Here is a 16,525-nt window from a genome sequence, read left to right as displayed (position 1 = left end):
TCAGCTCAAACTTCCTGTACTCCCGTACTGCCGCCAGGCCGAGTACGGGTTAGGGTTTCGAATTAAGGCTTCAAGCATGACAGGGTTGAGATTTCAAACTAGGGTTTTAAGACTGGGTAAGGATTTTAAAGGTGGATTCGGGAAGGTGTCCAAAATAGATTTTCAAACTAGGTTTGGGGTTTTGAAGGAATAATTACGTATTTTATTCTTTCAGGTTTCAAATTGGTATATTGATATAATTCTCCGACCACTTGGCCACGGGAGTTCAGCGCAGGCAGCTTGCGGTCTCTCTCTCTCTCACCCTGCAGACTGTCCAGGACTTTGGGGTAGCGCACATGCTCGTCGGTGCCGTGGCCCAGGCGCTGGTTGTCGCCCTTTCCCCACGTGTACACTTGTCCGTCCTTGGTGAGGGCCAGCGAGAATTGGCTGCCGCAGCACACCTTGATGATGTCCAGGTCCTGCAGCTTCTCAACCAGCTTGGGGGTCTTGCAGCCGTCGCTGCCTCCTCGGCCCAGCTTGCCGTAGTCGCCGTCTCCCCAGGACCACACTTGACCTGGAGGCAGCAGGAAGAACATCAGCTGTACTCGTTATAGATCACAACGGTAGAAAAACTTTTGGAGCAATGTGCAAGTTTTTCCACTGAGGCATATGGTCATTTATTTTAACAAAGTTATTACGTAAAACCCTTTCATTGACTCGCAAAACGGCCTTTTGTGCTCAAAAACTCTTTTTACGCGCCTGTAATTGTGGCACAAATCGAACGGCATACATTGCGGAGTTCGCGGTTAGGGATCGATGTTTCGTGATTATTATTTCTTTGAATCAAACGTATTTTTGTATTGATCCTGATCCCTATTCTATTACGATACATGCCGATTCATCGACCAGCCCAAATCCCCGCCGCCCTCCTCACCGTTCTCCATGACAGCGAGCGTTTGCGCGTCGCCGCTGCCGCACGCCACGTCCATCACCTTCATACCCTTCAGCGCCGTCACTGGCGTGGGCGTCAGCTGGTCCTCGCTGGAGCCTGCGATCACGCGGCATCAAAATTGAGAAGCGAGATGCCATCTATTTTTTTTTTTTTTTTTGCGAGCGTGACAGCGGGCGGCGCTTACCGTGGCCCAGGCGACCGTAGTTGCCACGTCCCCACGTGTAGAGCTCGCCATCTGCGGTGATGGCGGCGCTGTACGTGCTGCCGCAGGCCACGTGCACCACCTGCTTTCCCGCCTGCTTCCCGTTGAAAGCGGCGATCATGGTGGGCTCCTCCAGATACCTGGAGACATGCGTTGATTGGCTAAAAATGCCCTGAATGGAGCTTAAAATGCGCCTTGCGATAAAACTACATCAAAGCGGGTGGTTACAACGGTAGCGCGTAACGTTTTTAACTCATTCACTCCCAAAGACGTTTTTAAACGTCTTTTCAGACTTGGTCCAGAATTGGCTGGTACTGAATGAGTTCAAAACAGAAAACCAGGTGTGGCCATGTGAGAAGCGCGCGGGCCCGCCCGTACGTGGTGTCGCCGTGTCCGAGGCGGCCGCCATCGCCGCAGCCCCAAGAGAAAACCTCCCCGCTGGACGACAAGGCCAAGTAGTGCTGCCCTTCCGGGTGGGCCGCGACCTTGGTGATCTTCCTGGAGCTCAGTCCGTAGATGAGCATGGGCGCCTGTTATCGCGAAAAATAAATCCATTAAGGCCGCGACGAAGTGGATGCCACAAGGACACCACACCGATGTGGCATCTCACCAGAGTGGTGCTCTTGTAGTTCTGGGCGTAAACGGCGCCGCTGTTTGACAGGATGAGGAAGCCCTTTTCCGAGCACACCACTTGAGTGACGCCCATGTTGGCAAGAGCTTTGCACTGGATGGGACCGTTCAAGTTGGCGTAAAGCTTCCAGCCCAGGAGACCGCAAGCAATAACCTCCTGCATGTTCCCCTGAAAAGCATGACACAAACAGTGCGACCTGGACTTACAAGTTTCAATTATTTTTTTTTTCCCCTTAAGCATCAGAACGATTTTCCTCAGTGAAATGACATTATACCGTTATGGCACCTCCACGACCGAAGCTTTTTACAAACGTTTTTACGACAGAGAATTAGCGCCGTGTTGGATAAGAATATAAAACAATGTAAAGAATAAACTACTTTGAGAAATGGAACTAAAGTAGGTACAGTCGTATCAAAGAGCTGAATGTGTGATTTTACCCCCCCCCCCCCTGAAAAAAATTATTTTCAGGCGGTTACAATCAAAATTATTCATTTTAAAAGTTATAAAGATATGTGCCTCTATCATAATGGTTGGGACATCACTGCAACTGGTCAAAAAAATGTTTTGTTTTGTTTTTTAATGGGGGGGGCATATAAGATTTACTGTATTTTTCTTTGATTACTTCACAGCTGTTTTTTTTTCTCCAACACATCAAAACAAGTTACAAACGTTACATGTCAAGGAAGTGGTTATTTCCTTTCTGAATGTGCTCTAATGATTGGTGGAGCATATAGCGAAAGGGCGTGGCCTCGTGATTGACGGATTCGTGTATGTGTCGACTTGAGTCGTGAGCTACAGCAGCACATTGCAAGTGTTCTCAGTTTGCGCAGTTTGTGTGTGACTATCCTGTTTAAGATACGCCTGAAAGTCCAGTGGTGACTCTCCTTTCGCAAATGCAAAGGCATTACAATGCATAAAAAAGAAAAGAGCAAAAAAAAAAAAAAAAGGGAGTCGGTCACCTTGTGCGTGGTGGGCGAGTTGAGTTGCGGAGGACTTCGGGGGGTGGCCAAGCGGTCCAGGTGGGCCAAAATGACCACGGCCGTTTGTCGCAGGTCGATGGCCAAGTGGTTGTCCTGGGGCAAGGTCAGGTAGCGCAGGAAACTCTCGTTCGGACTCAGCGGTGTCGAGAGGATCTGGAGATGACAAATTGATCATTTCGACAATTATTGCTTCCCCCATCGCGGTTCCGTTGTAATTGTAACACAAAACACTGACCTCCGGTTCCTCGTCTGGGATGGGCTCGTCCTTGCTGCTGTAAATGCTCTTGAAGCGCTGCAGAAGGGGCAGCAGGGGCGCGCTGGTGCCCTGCGTGGAGCGTTCGTTGTCCATCTCACGGGTGCCGCTCTCCCACAGGCGCAGCAGCAGCAGGATGGCGGACAGCAGCTGACTGCAAACAGGAAGTCGGCAACGATTGAGGGGAAGCTTTCATCGGGAAGTGAGGTTTCATTTGCTGGCTCTAAATCCGATGACATCATAGAGGGCAGGGCTACTTGCGGTCGGTGGGGTACCTGAGCGTGCCCCTCTGCACAGCCAACTCCAGCAGGATGGCCAGCGCCAAGTGTTGGTCTTGAAGAGGAATGTTGACTTTGGTGCCGGCGTTTCCGTGGATGTCGCTGAGCCGCGGGAAGACGGGAAAACGTGAGACGGCGGGTGCATCGGGTGTCGCGAAACAAGTGCGAGCGGAGGGCTCACCTGAGGAACTTGGTGGCCCTCTCGACCACTTCCAACCACACCGACGACACGGTGCCCTCGTCGAACAGAGTGGCCTCGGGTAGGGCTCGAAGAGCATCCAGAGATTCCTGAAGGAGCTCACTGCACAGGTCTGCGTCGTCGCCTGCGCCCAAGCACAGATGCCAAATGCTTTCGCTCGGTGAGGCGTTCGAGTTGAGGTTCAGTATATGTTGAAACTGGTTGCATGACCTGACGGTTGAGCATTCTTGTAATATTTTAGGTGGGAGTTTTGGGGCATTTAAAAATAGGGTGTCACGCCCGGGTTAGGGTTTCATGCCAAGGATTGGGTTTCAAAACTGGAATTAGGGGATTAAAATTGGGTTTGAAACCACGCTGAGGGTTTCAAATAAGAATTTTGAGAGTTTCGAAGTAAGGTACCGAACCACCTAAAGTTTCAAATTACGGTTTGGGAACAATCATGTGACGCAACCTGTCATTGTTGATGGGCCGTGACGTCGGCGAGGTTGCGACTCCGTTCACCTGCGCCGTAAATTTCGAACCTCGCACATTGGGGCTTTTCCTACCTGACCTCCAGGCCCGACGCAGGAAGGCGAAGGCAAACGACAGCGCCGCCCTTGAGCCCACCATGGCCAAACCTTCCACGCTTTTGCTGTCAGGACGCGAGCTGAGGGGATAAACAAAGACGCGAGCGGTCAGCAGCAAGAAAAAACGATCATGGCGACTGTGTCGCGCTTATGTCGCATTGGCAGTACCTTTTATTGTCAGCGGCGGGCCGAGGGGGAGGGACGGGGAACTTCCAGGCGAACGTGTCCTTCTCCACCATGCTGTAACTCAGCGAGATGTGGTAGCGCTCCAGAATGACCAGACGCTGGCAGAGACGGCGAGCCGACAGCGTGCTTTTGGCCATTTGGGCCGACAGCTTCTGCTGATCGTCCACCAGCACCATCAGGCAGTCCTTCAGCTCTTTCTCATCTGAAAAACACAGAGCCATCCTCGAATTATTTGTGATACGAAATGCTGAATGAACTATAATAAGCCATAAATATTTCGGAAGGCTCATATGTTATCTGTGCATAGGTCAAGGGCACACAGAGGCGAACAACCATCCACGCTGACAGTCACACAGAGGGACAATTTTAAGTGTTCAAGCGGTCTGCCATGCATGTTTTTGAAATGTGGGAGGAAACCGAAGTACCCGGAGAAAACCCACGCAGACCCGAGACAAACATGCAAACTCCACAGAGGAAGGCCGGAGCTGGAATTGAACCCCGCCCAGGTTGATTTATCTGTGCCCCAATTTTTTTTCTTTTTTATATAGCACACCCTTGTTGTCCTCACGGAGTCACAGCAGCCAGCCCCGAGGGGACGAACAAGACGGCCAAAATAGCCGCTCGGAAATCTACTTAAGCTTTTATGTAAGCCGGACTGGCCAGAGGCTGAGGCAGTAACGCCGCCTCAGCTGTGCCCACAGCCATTGGGGCGCACGGCAAACACACAATTGCGGCTAATCCGTCATCCACATGGTCGCAACGGTTGGACCGACGAGCTAAAGTTGTGGAGTGACGATCGAAATTGAAAACCGGTAAAGTTGAGTGAAAAGATCTTAATGGGTGAAAAAAAACGGTGTTATATCAGTATGAGTAGATATAATCCCGTATTCCAGAACCGAGTTAGTTTCCAGATTCAATGGAGGAAAGTAGAGCTCAAAACAGGAAGAAAGCCAAGCACGGTAGAGCGACCAATTTACAGAATAGATATCAATATTTATCCTGGTTTGAAAACTGCTGATGTGCGAGATCTGAGTGGGTGTGGGTGAGCAGGAAGTGCGCCGTTTGAACCCACAGGCCGGATGGCGGAGCGCTCATCCAAGCGGCGATCCAGTTACTTGATGATGTCATTTCCTCAATCAATAGTAAGAAGGATCCCACCCCCACCAGCCCTCTTATGCCCCCAAAGTCAACTCGAAGCTTATCTCCCTGCAGCATAAAAGCGGCCCACCCAGTCGCATTACGCAAACACCACCAAAAAAATATATCACCTCTCACTCGGCGGGGCTTAAAATGAGGGCCCGACCATTAATCGGTCATCTCATTTAATTGGGAGATGTTAGCATCTTCAAAAACTGCAACAATCTGCCCTTACAGCACAAGGCAAACATAATGACACCCCCCCCCCGCAACAAAAATGGTGGGGGCTGAGTTTTCGCTGTTGTAAAGACAAATTATAAAACTGTCAAATGTTCTGCCTGTATTTCACATCTTTACAGCTGGAAGCATGAAGGTATCATAAAAATTAATTGTTCAACGGAACTTTATTGTGCCAAATATCGCCGTCTGCCTCCCCACAAAAAGACAATATTAGTTGGGGTCCATTTAAGAGCGAGCGCTTAGCATCCGCGCGCATCCGGAAAGCGTCGCAGGTGACGTTGCCGAGCCGCTCACCTGGTTGCCGTCCCCAGTCCCAAGTTTCGATGATGGAATGGTGGACTGCCGCGGACGCCACAGTCGCCGCTTCATCTTCGTCTTTCTTCTCCTTGTCGTTGGCTTCATCCTTCTTTTGGCCCGCGAAGCAGCCCGGGCAGTCTTCTGCAAGATGGTAAAGACACAGTCAGGAGACCAATTAACTTTGAGACCAATATATTAGCTTTTAAAAGGTGGCAACTGCAGAGTTGCAATTTTGTGTATCAGGGATTGTAATGGTATGCAAAGTTCAAATATATATATTCCGATTATGTAAATACATTGATTTCAAAGGTCATGGTTGGGTTTGCATTCAGTACCGTAAGAGGACAAAATTGTTAAACTAATTCAGAGCCAACTGCTCTTAACAGGCTACGGTACAGGTCAAAAGAAGGCAAGAGAGAACAATTTGCCAGTGATGTGACACTACAAAGCAAATTAATCTGTTCGGAAAATTCCGGAAAATTCAAGAAAATCAAACAAAAAAAGAAAGTTGTCGTAATAAATGTAACCAACCAAATAGAAATTGATTTTATTCCTCGTATTTCACTTTCAGATGATAAAACAAACCCCGGGTCATACTGTCCCATAGCGTTTTTGCTGATTCAGAGGGGGAAAAAATAATAATAATAATCTGCACGTGCCAAGAAGGTGTCATACCTGGATGCGCCGATTCCTCGCTGTTGAAGGTTATCTCCTCATCCTTTACCATTTCATTCCACATCTCGCTCAGTCCTTCTGCTGAGAAGGCCCACTGCCACAGGAGAGCAGACAAAAAATGAATAAATAAATAAAATGAATCAACACATTGTTGTGCTGGAATCTGGTTGCTTTAGTTAAGCTCAAATACAAATTATAGCTTCAATTCCCGACCAAGAGGCAATCTTAAATGTTTTAAAATTCATGGTTTGTTCAACTAAGAAAGGGGTTGAGTGCATCGCTCCAATAAAAAGACAATTTGATTTGTATCTCGATATATTTGCAAGTGGAATGAGTAAATATGATGCGCTGGCATCTTTTTTAAAACAAAACCAATTTACAGATTCAAATCCATTTTTGTTCATTCGCATGGAAAGTTCCCAAAGTATGACAAGAAACAGAATAAGGCAACCCATCGATTCGTCTTTGTGGATTTTGTCACGTACCTGTAAGTCTATCTTGAGCCATTTGTCATGAAATCGACTCTGAGCATCGAGGTTAAAAGACGGAGAAGGCATCTTTCCCCACCTACCCTCCTCCTCACTCGGCTGCAAACGCAGCCAACCTGCATACATGGGGGGAAAAAACAAAGATGACTAGGTGTGATATCAATCAAGTGACAGCCGAGTTGATCCGTGCAACATAACACACACTGTCTGCTGCATATTGTGCACAGATGTCAAATTCAAGATGTGACGGGGAGATCCGGACCGCTGTATTATTTTAGGTGGCCCTCTAAATCAGGGGTGTCCAAAGTCAGTCCTCAAGGGCTGCTGTCCTGCCTGTTTTCCAGCTGTTTTCAACACAACTGATTCAAATAATCAGGATCGTTCTCATATTGCTTCAGGACTGACAATGATCATCCTTTGAATCAGGTAAGTTGGAGGAGGGAAACACGCAGGATAGTGGCCCTCAAGGACAGGAATCTGACAGATGGATTTTCGAATAAATCGAACACTGGTTGAACAAACTTCTGCTTTCAAATGTAGTTATCCCCCATTATTTGAATGTTATTTTTTGTCTATATAATCACATGAGAAGCCAATATCACCCTCATAATGAGGAAAAAACAAGATGTGGCCTGAAACCAAATTGAGGTTGACACCCTTGATATAATGGAATGAAAATTACAAAAAACGTACAAAATGCATTGACTACACCGTATGGTAAATTCGACAGTAGGCCACCGATCGTATGATGGCGACACTGTTGGAAATTCAATGATCAGATGTTTACAGGCGGGACCAGAAAAATAGGTTGCTGCCGCATCTAAATTTAGTTGTTTTTATTTTAATCGCGTCGAGAATGTCAGACGGTCGCTGTACCGTTAAGCGAATAACACGTTTAAAATAAACATGAGCCGATATGTGAAATAGCGCCGATTATTTCAAAGAGGAATTGCATATGTTTATGTTTGTGTGTACTACATATGTGTGCGTTTATCGTGACATGACGATGGGAGGGTTAGGTAGAACATCATCATCGTAGCTTTTAAGTACCAGCCGGGCTGCCACAGTTAACCCTCGACAAGGCAGCAATACATAAAAATGTATCATCTGTTTATTTGCGCTGATTTAACCGGGCAAAGTAGCGAACCCTTTTGCTCGGAGGCTAATGCTAAGTAGTAGCCTACCGCAATGGGAATACAACGTTAGCCGGAGCTAGTCAGGCTAATCCAGCTGTCGTCATCCTAGCCGGGGTTGGAATACACCTCCGAAGGAATGACACCCGGGCGAAACGTTTTATAGGGAAGCCAACAATTAAACGGCTTCCTAGTTTACGAGGAAGACTCAAATTACCTGCGGTCTTCCGCTGATGCCTTTGCCGTTCTCTTCTTAGCTCCTATGCTGCATTGTTTGGACTTGATTGACAGGTCTCCGACATGGGTTCTAGGCATGGAGACTCACTACGTCGCCGCGGCAGGGTGCTGTATTGCGTTTGTTTGTGTTACATTCCTGGGGCCGCCAAGTGGGGGGTGGAGTGGATGACGGCCACGCCCGCTCGTTTCAAGGTTCCGCTCCGCCCGCTTGGCGGTACCATTAAAAAAAACACGCGCTTCTTCTAAATTCAAGGCGGGACGTTATTAACTCGAAAGATTGCCGAATATTTGACATAGAGAATTGAAATACAGTATAGTATATTGGGAGAGATTTGTGTCCAAATCATTCCCATACATACATACATCCGTAATTTTTTTTTGACATATGTTTTTGAGATTCTGTTATTTTCACGTGGTTTTCAGATTTACAAATATGTACAATAATTTCACTGGGTTTTGGTTCAGTGAAAGAGTGGTTGTATCCCAACCCAAAGCTTGGTTGTTCGATTCCCGACAATGTCAAAGTGTCCTTGAGCAAGATACTCAACCACCAGTTGCTCCTGATGATGGGTCATCATGAGGTTAAGACCTCGGATATCGAGAGGCCCATACATCTGGAGGCTGTAATGCTGTTGAGTAGCCTTATAGTGCAGTAGTGTACTGTCGTTTTTGATGATGATGTGTTTTGTTTTTTGTTTTTTTTGCACAACTCCCTATTGTATTTTAACAAGAAGCTGAACTAAATGAGTACACTTTCCAACCAAAAACCAAACACATTTAATTTTGGTAACATATGTACATTTATACCAATCCAGAATTGTGTTTTACTCTTGTATTTTAGTACCGTCCATAACGTTAGCAAACCAATGTAGCGGTGAACTGGATTCAATATATTTACCAATATTACCAATTAAATTACTAAGTGCAATAGAAAACATACTTGAAAAACAAAAATAACAAAATTACACAATATACATCACAGGACAAAACAGTCCATCATTGCATACATTAACATAAATCCTGTGCTGTGTTTCAGCCATCTTGTCTCTTGGGATATTTTTCCACAGCCAGTCTGACAAAGTCTTCAGCGCTGTCCAGGGACAACAGGCGGTCCTGAACAAGCCGTGCAAAAGAAAAAGCGAGATATGCCGAGGGAAATCCAGACGCTTTATACAGCCAACTGCATGCCGCATGTCATTCCGTTCATTAACCCTATCGTTAGCTGCTCTTTTATTAAGTGAATTATGGCGGTGAGAATTTGGAGCATGGGGGTCTAGCTCTAAACTAAAGGCGCGTGCGTGCACGTGTACCATGACACAGAGGTATCTGGTCCGATGTCCTGTTCCAACAGGAAACAAGGAAGTGTGTTCCAACAACTGGGTCAAGAGTTCAGTAGCTCGGGCGAGACCCTCCTGGTCTCGATTGAAGTAACTTTGCTTGTTGACGTCCAACAAGGCATCCGCCTCAGACTGATAACCTGCAGGAAGAGACCCCCTCCCCACCGAAGTAACAACATAGACCAGTGGTTTGAAACTTAAATATAAACATAAATATAAATGTAGTAAACTTGGTGCTTGTTATCCTGCTTGAGAATTAAAAACAGTGTCTTACCCATTTGCAGCAGGATTTTCTTCCATCGTGCTCTCACTTCTCGTCTGGTGTAGCGTAACGTATGGATGTCATAATTCAGCTGCTCCCATTCCTTGGGCAAAAACGCATAGAAGATTCGTAAAAAAAGACTGGAAAAATGTTTCAAGGTAGGCATAAGCTCAGTTCTGTATCGCCTGTAAAAAAAAAAAGCTGTAAAAAAATGTTTAGAGTTACCTGTCAAGGCCACTAGATGGTGCAAAAGCGCCACTTTCCAATTAGGACACTAATGTCATTGTTTTTTGTGGGGGTTGAGTAAAATTACTTTTTGTGTTTGTTTCTTTTTTGTTCTTTGTTTAACCAGGTACATAACCCGAAAACCTGCCTCAAATACTCCGCCTGCAGCCAGGTCGGCATTGCCAATGAAAATCAGTTTTCAATTGGGTTACGTGAATAAATAAAGGTGAAATATAAAATTTCAAACTTCAAAGTTGTGTTTGTCTGTTGATGTTTAAGATCCAGCAAGTATCAGTAATGAGTAATAAAGTACTGGCAAGTATCGGTACATTTTGGGTAATGTGGCGAAACGCTTCATGAGGCCTCATCGACCTATTTCAAGTTTCAAGAACAATTTCACTCCATCCTGAATGGATCAATGATAACTTGTGGGTCGCCTTTTATGATGTCATCGTGTTTGTTTGGCCTTTGATATTTTTTTTTTTCTTGACTGGACTGAATTCGGGAATGTCTGTTGGACTAGACTTGAAACCAACCCAGGCGTCTCACCTCTGTGGCCTTGTCAACCTGATTCCTCATGCTGATGAAAGCCTGCAGCTCTCGGTCCGATTCCCTTCTAGCGGATGAGGCGGCGCCTTTATTTCTCCTCGGGCTTTGCTGCGCGACCAACGGAGGCCTGGTCTCGAGCTGCCGGCCGAAGGGAATCTCCTCCTCTGTGTCGTCATGGCTGCTTTCGCCGGACAGCTGCTCCGTTGTCTTGGAAGCTTTGGCCGTGTGCGTGCTGCAAAGAGAGAATGGGGGGGGGGGGGGGGTCAATGAGGCCGGACCATTTTGAATTGACAGACTTAGCCGCCGACCAGCAGCTTACCGCAAACCGGCATTTTTCGTGCCTCTTTTGTACTTCAGATACAAGTGACAGCAGCACAGAGTCAAGCCGGCCCCCATTTTTCCGCAAGTGTATTCTCACACGTCCTCCTCACCTACGTCTTGAGGCGTCTCTCCCCTACGGTCCCGATGAACTCCCAATGTTTCCAACTCAAGCGTGCGTGTCGGAGGATGAATACGAGCAGTGTGGGAAACTCGTGTCCAGCCCCCCTGGCCCCTGTTCTGCTGACCAGAATGAGAGTCATCTGTCAATTAGAGTGAAGCCACGTGAGTAGAAGCCAGCAGACAACAACGCAGTCAGGGTGGCACAGACGGAGCTTACAATTGTGCATATTTGTGGTTTGGCACTGGTCACTGATTTTTAGTTGTTTTTTTTTGGGTGTGTGTGTGTGGGGGTGGGCTTTTGTTCTGTTCAATGAAAGTATTATTTTGGTGGCATGTCGTGGAATATTGTTGTTGGGTTAAATGGATTGGTGGTGTTGGTTTTTTTTCTGCACTTGAGATGTTCGATTTTGTTGGCGGTCCTTGAATGCCCTATTTTAATGTACGGTGATCAATGACAAAGATTCTAAATGTATTCTTGTGCACAAGTGAAGCTTGACTGTGTGTGTGTGTGTGTGTGTGTGTGTGTGTGTGAGTGCGTTTGTGTGTTTTAAGGGCGTAGCCCTTTGAGGTAGCTGGCACTACAGTACGCCTCGGTTATGACAGGCTTTTTCTCCCCCGGGTGAAGTGCCTATTATCTGTTTTTTTTTTCAACTCATCATCCAAATTAATTTTGCGCAGAATTATCAGTACTTCTGTTGCTCGGTTTGTCACTTCATTGTGGAGGGGAATTCTTTGGCATTTTTCTTCATTCCTCTTTTTGCTCAAGTTTGGCTAGTTGTTTGACAAATATCAATTTTAAGAAAATGAGAATATACCACTTTGGAAACAGGTCACTTTATTGCGTAATAAAACCAGCTCACACACAAAGTATGATAACAGTCGATAAAATATTGACCACCTCCCGGCGGGCACACTGCGCGCCGTGCTTCCGAACCCAGAAAAGCAGTAGGCGAGACAATGTGCGGCGGCTGATGCGGGGGGGACACACGGACAAAACTCTTGTCTTTTTTTGTTGCACACATCACGACGGACTTGTACATGCATATTCTTCCTGTACCTACACTAACAAATGAATGCAGAGTTAAAAGTGACACCGTGCACATTGTGAGTGGGTTTGTGTGTGTGTGTGTGTGTTGAAGGCAGTAGAGCGTGTGAAGTCAAAATGTGTCCGAGGTGCGGGTAGGAACAAAAACGAGATCCTCTCAGGAAACAGTCGCAGCTTTATCAGGAGCGTCTGACCCTCCGAGATGACGGCAGACAAAAGTACACGAGCATGACCCGGAGGCTCTGATCTCTCAGCCCGTAGATGAGAGAACTCAGACATCTGGGCAGGAGAGAAAAGCACACAAACGAGATGGCCTGAACTTGTTTGAAGTTAACGTGGTTCAACGAAGAATATATGAATGACATAATGGTGGAGAAAAAGACCGACAAGAGGCTGAGGCCGAGCTGCACCAGGTGCATCAGCAGCGTGTTCCGCGCTTTACGGGCCGAGTGCTTGTCCGTGGCCGCCGACCTGGCTGACACCACCACGCCGACGTAGCTGAAAACGATGGTCAGGCTTGCCGAGGTGAACAAGAAATACGTGTAAATGTTAGCGTACAATTTAAAAAGCGGCACGAGGAACATGGCGCGGTAGGTGCACGGCTGCGTCATTTGCAGACTCTTCAGCTGCTGGAATGGAAACATGATCAATAAAAGCCCCTGGATGAGATTATTGAGGAAAGAAAAGGCCCAAACGGCGAGCACGGCCCACGTGGTGTTCCTGACGGTGATGATGGAGGCGTGCTTGAGAGGGTGGCACACAGCCACGTATCTCTCCAGCGACATGACCACCAGCACCAACGGCGACATCCGACTGAGGAGGCTGGTGAGCATGCTGAGCACGCCGCACATGGGATACGAGAGGGTGACCTGGCTGGCCGTCAGCAAGTACATCAGTTGGCTGAAGGTCAGCTGCAGCGTATCGGCCAGCAGTAGATTGTACAGCAGGATGTAGCGCGACGTCTCCCGAAAGACGGATTTGCTTCTCAGGACGAAGAGCATGACCGCGTTGACCGAAAGGAACATCAAGCAGAAGGAGGTGGTCACGGTGGCGATCGTCACCCGCTCCACAAAGCTCAGCTTGGTCGCATTGGCCAAAAACATGATTTGCATGTGGCAAGCCCGCTTGTGCCGCATCCCTCTACCCCCCCAAAAAAATAAAATAAAGAATCTAATAAATTAACCCATTCACTCCCAAAGACGTTTTTAAACGTCTTTTCAAACTTGGTCTAGAATTGGCTGGTACTGAATGAGTTAAGATGTAAACGTTGAGACGCAACGACAGCGGACCGCACGCCAGCACGCTTTCTTTATATGTTTGCATGCTCCATGTTGACATCACCGGTCACCATGCAACACCCTCTCCAGTCAAACCCCCCGCCCCCACCCTTACCCTCGTCAGCATCACTCGGGAGCACGGCGAGTCAACATTAGTAAAAAGAAAACAAGAATAAGAAAAAAGTTCTGAACGCGGCATCGGCCTTCACATTGACAAGATAAAAAATGCCCCAAAAAAATCAAAGTCGAGGGGCTGGATCTGGGTGACTGAGGGTAAGACTGTGATAGGAACGAGACCAATATATCTGTGAGAGACAGCGGCCAGACCGGGACAGACCGAGACCAGCCTAGAACGGGACGAGACAAATACCATAAAAATCCATTTTAAAAACCATGACAAGGTCGAACATTAAATAACATTTAATTATCCGTTCCATCCTCACAAGGGTCACAGGGGCGTGCTGAAGCCTATGGCACCGGGAACTTTTTTGGGGCCCTCAGTCACAACATTGATGGTTTCAATCATTGCAGGAGTGGTGGGGGCGGGTGTCACTAACACATGAATCGGAGGTATTTATTGTTTGATCAAGTACTTCTCTGCGTCACCATAATAAAGTTGAAGAATAGCAGATCAATGCTGACTGGTCTTAACCCCAAAAAAATCCCAAAGTCCGGCTCATGCGAGACTGAGACAAGACCAAGATTTGGCGGAGTTGAGTCCAAGACAAGACCGAGACCATCAACATGTACTGTAATCTCAAGACAGGTCTCGAGTGTTGCAATGCTACAAACTTCAACATTCATTTATAAACAAAGGAGACATTGCGCAAGAGCGCTCCGTGTTACGTGGGTCCGTTGTTGAGGGGGGCCGACGTCAACAGGCTCCTGGAGGTTGCATGGGAGTTGATACAACCGGTGTGCATGTTCTTTGTGTTCACCCTCATAGGGCCGTTCAGATCCTGTCCAACCGGTTTGGACAGGGAGGTGCTCAGAGTTGAAGGTAGATTGACTGGTAAATCGTGAATTTGGCTTTTCGGGTTCAGCTCCTTTGTCACCGCGACAGACCGAGACATATTCCTCACTGGAAACAAATCAGAATTTTTGCGGGCCATATGGACCGAATTCTGACACCTGACACACAATTCCCCTGAGGGGCACGGTCGAATGCCTTTGCTAAGTGCACAAAGCACATTTAGACGAGCTGGGCAAACTACTATGCAGCCCCCAGAACCCTGCTGGACCAAAACTACACTACTCCTCTTGAATCCGATATTGAACTTCCTGACGGAACCTCATTTTCAGCACGTTTGAATTGACGAAGGCTGAGGAGTGCGATCCTACTGTAGTTGGAACACCCCCGCTGTTTGTGACAAAACTACAATTGATTAGGACAATATTTACACCATACAGTATATATTCAAATTCAGAAAACTGACAAAAAAAACTGTGGGGCAATTAGAGTACATATGATCTAAATTGAAGTATATACAGTATGATCTAAATTGAAATAATTAACCATCATATGTGGTGGTATATATTATATTACATGTGCCTCTAATGTAAAAGTAAACTTTTGACTCAACTGTGTCGATGACGTCAGTGTTTGTTGTTGTATGGACTTTTCTTAATTAACTGCTTGGGTTCTTTGCCTTCTCCTGGCGTGACCGACCACCTTGTCAACACCTCTGACTGGGTCCCCAAAAGACTCATTTAGGGCCATTAATTATTCAAAATGTTTTCACCCAATTTTGACTTGACTAATGAGTCATGTGGGTGTTGCGTGCCTGCACGTGTGTGTGTGTGTGTGTGTGTGTGTGTGTGTGTGTCTGTGTGTGTGGACACTAGTTGAAAAAAACAAAGAATAAAACTTTTACAGATACACATGGCATCATGGCTAACTTTTCTTATTTGTTATGCACAGTCCTGTGCTGAAAACAAACATCAACATTCAAACAAACCACACACCTAAAACAAGGAACATACAGAGCCCTTAAAGTGACATGGAAGAAAAAAAACAAACATAACATTAGCGTTCGCTCGCAGTTTGCATTCCCATGCAAATAACGCAGATGTATTAATTATTGTTATTATTATTTTGCAAGGGAATTTTTTTTAGAAAAACCCGCAGTTGTGTAATTCCGGGTCATTTTCTGAGTAAAGGAAAGCAACAAAGTGGAGCGTTTTCACCCATGGTTAAGTTTAATTACATTTTAATTTGAAATGGCCTTGAAATACCGTAACATAAAATGTGTTCTTGGTCGTAAGCACGGTTTCCAAATATGCGAAAGACATCTGAAGCGCACTGTCGTCTCTGAAACAGCCGCGCGTTACAGGCTACAGAAGCCAAACTGACCGGAAGTTCATAAACGCCCATTAAAACAACACAAAACAAAACTTTTGTTATTTCGAAAATTTAATGTGATTTTTTTTCCCTCATTCCTTGTCACCCTACGGGCTCAGCAAGAACAGCATTAGCGGATGTATTAATCAGATTCTTGACCTCATAGGCTGGAATTACATTGCAAATCCATGTGCCTTATTCCGATCTGCGCCCATGAGCTAAGTGATATTCCGACTCGTTTTCTACACACCACAGCGCTGTTTTTTAAAATGCTAATATAAAAAAAACATTACAAAATGCTTCGTTTGATTTTGGGGTGCCTCGACAGAAGTAATGGGAATTCCATTCATTTCACCGTGGCTGGAAATTGTAAAATCTGAATGATGTCATGAAAAAAGATTTTTTGCTATCCATCATCGTCCAGTTTGTTGTTTTGGGGATCGGGTGCTTCCAGTGGTCTAGAAATGCCCTTTTGTGTCAACGTGTGATCCCACGCCTGAACACTGGAGCGTGGGGCGGCTGCTGGCTGCTAAACAGGCGACACACAAGCAGCCCAATCCGCCCGGTGTGCCATTCAGAAAGACGGCCAGCCAGACGTCGTCGTCACCGCCTTCC

The 16,525-nt window shown here is 46.5% G+C and overlaps 3 protein-coding genes across 5 annotated transcripts in view; all 3 read right to left on the bottom strand.

The window, feature by feature from the left end:
• Positions 1 to 8,550, bottom strand: part of herc2 (HECT and RLD domain containing E3 ubiquitin protein ligase 2) — a 41,002-nt gene extending 32,452 nt beyond the window's left edge. For both annotated transcript variants that reach the window (XM_086116536.1, XM_086116537.1), the window contains exons 1-15: positions 8,414 to 8,550; positions 7,061 to 7,179; positions 6,576 to 6,669; positions 5,898 to 6,041; positions 4,209 to 4,428; positions 4,020 to 4,120; positions 3,457 to 3,598; positions 3,273 to 3,377; positions 2,980 to 3,151; positions 2,724 to 2,897; positions 1,744 to 1,932; positions 1,512 to 1,663; positions 1,116 to 1,273; positions 914 to 1,027; positions 302 to 553 (exon numbers count right to left, since the gene is read on the bottom strand). In XM_086116536.1, coding sequence (XP_085972662.1) covers positions 302 to 553; positions 914 to 1,027; positions 1,116 to 1,273; positions 1,512 to 1,663; positions 1,744 to 1,932; positions 2,724 to 2,897; positions 2,980 to 3,151; positions 3,273 to 3,377; positions 3,457 to 3,598; positions 4,020 to 4,120; positions 4,209 to 4,428; positions 5,898 to 6,041; positions 6,576 to 6,669; positions 7,061 to 7,132 — 2,089 coding nt within the window. In that variant the 5' untranslated portion in view covers positions 7,133 to 7,179; positions 8,414 to 8,550. The remainder of the gene's footprint in view (positions 1 to 301; positions 554 to 913; positions 1,028 to 1,115; positions 1,274 to 1,511; positions 1,664 to 1,743; positions 1,933 to 2,723; positions 2,898 to 2,979; positions 3,152 to 3,272; positions 3,378 to 3,456; positions 3,599 to 4,019; positions 4,121 to 4,208; positions 4,429 to 5,897; positions 6,042 to 6,575; positions 6,670 to 7,060; positions 7,180 to 8,413) is intronic.
• Positions 8,551 to 9,192: 642 nt separating this feature from the next.
• On the bottom strand, positions 9,193 to 11,460 carry LOC147203001 (melanoregulin). 2 transcript variants are annotated; one of them, XM_086115937.1, is made up of 5 exons: positions 11,126 to 11,460; positions 10,807 to 11,038; positions 10,045 to 10,135; positions 9,744 to 9,910; positions 9,193 to 9,546 (listed from the first exon to the last, which is right to left on the bottom strand). In XM_086115937.1, exons 1-5 carry the CDS (start codon positions 11,200 to 11,202, stop codon positions 9,466 to 9,468), a joined length of 648 nt encoding a protein of 215 aa, XP_085972063.1. In that variant the 5' UTR covers positions 11,203 to 11,460; the 3' UTR covers positions 9,193 to 9,465. The 2 variants fall into 2 exon arrangements, with proteins under 2 accessions (XP_085972063.1, XP_085972061.1); XM_086115935.1 differs by having other exon boundaries at positions 9,193 to 9,910.
• A 636-nt stretch (positions 11,461 to 12,096) lies between these two features.
• On the bottom strand, positions 12,097 to 15,855 carry LOC147203000 (odorant receptor 131-2-like). Its single transcript, XM_086116657.1, has one exon. The coding sequence runs from the start codon at positions 13,426 to 13,428 to the stop codon at positions 12,472 to 12,474; it is 957 nt and encodes a 318-aa protein (XP_085972783.1). The 5' UTR covers positions 13,429 to 15,855; the 3' UTR covers positions 12,097 to 12,471.
• Between the last annotated feature and the right edge of the window lie 670 nt (positions 15,856 to 16,525).

Source organism: Hippocampus guttulatus, chromosome 7 (assembly GCF_054856545.1).
Source record: "Hippocampus guttulatus isolate MCC_2025c chromosome 7, RoL_Hgut_1.0, whole genome shotgun sequence".
NCBI classification, from domain to species: domain Eukaryota; kingdom Metazoa; phylum Chordata; class Actinopteri; order Syngnathiformes; family Syngnathidae; genus Hippocampus; species Hippocampus guttulatus.
The sequence above is the reverse complement of the archived record's forward strand: the minus strand, read 5'-3'. Positions and strand labels throughout refer to the sequence as shown.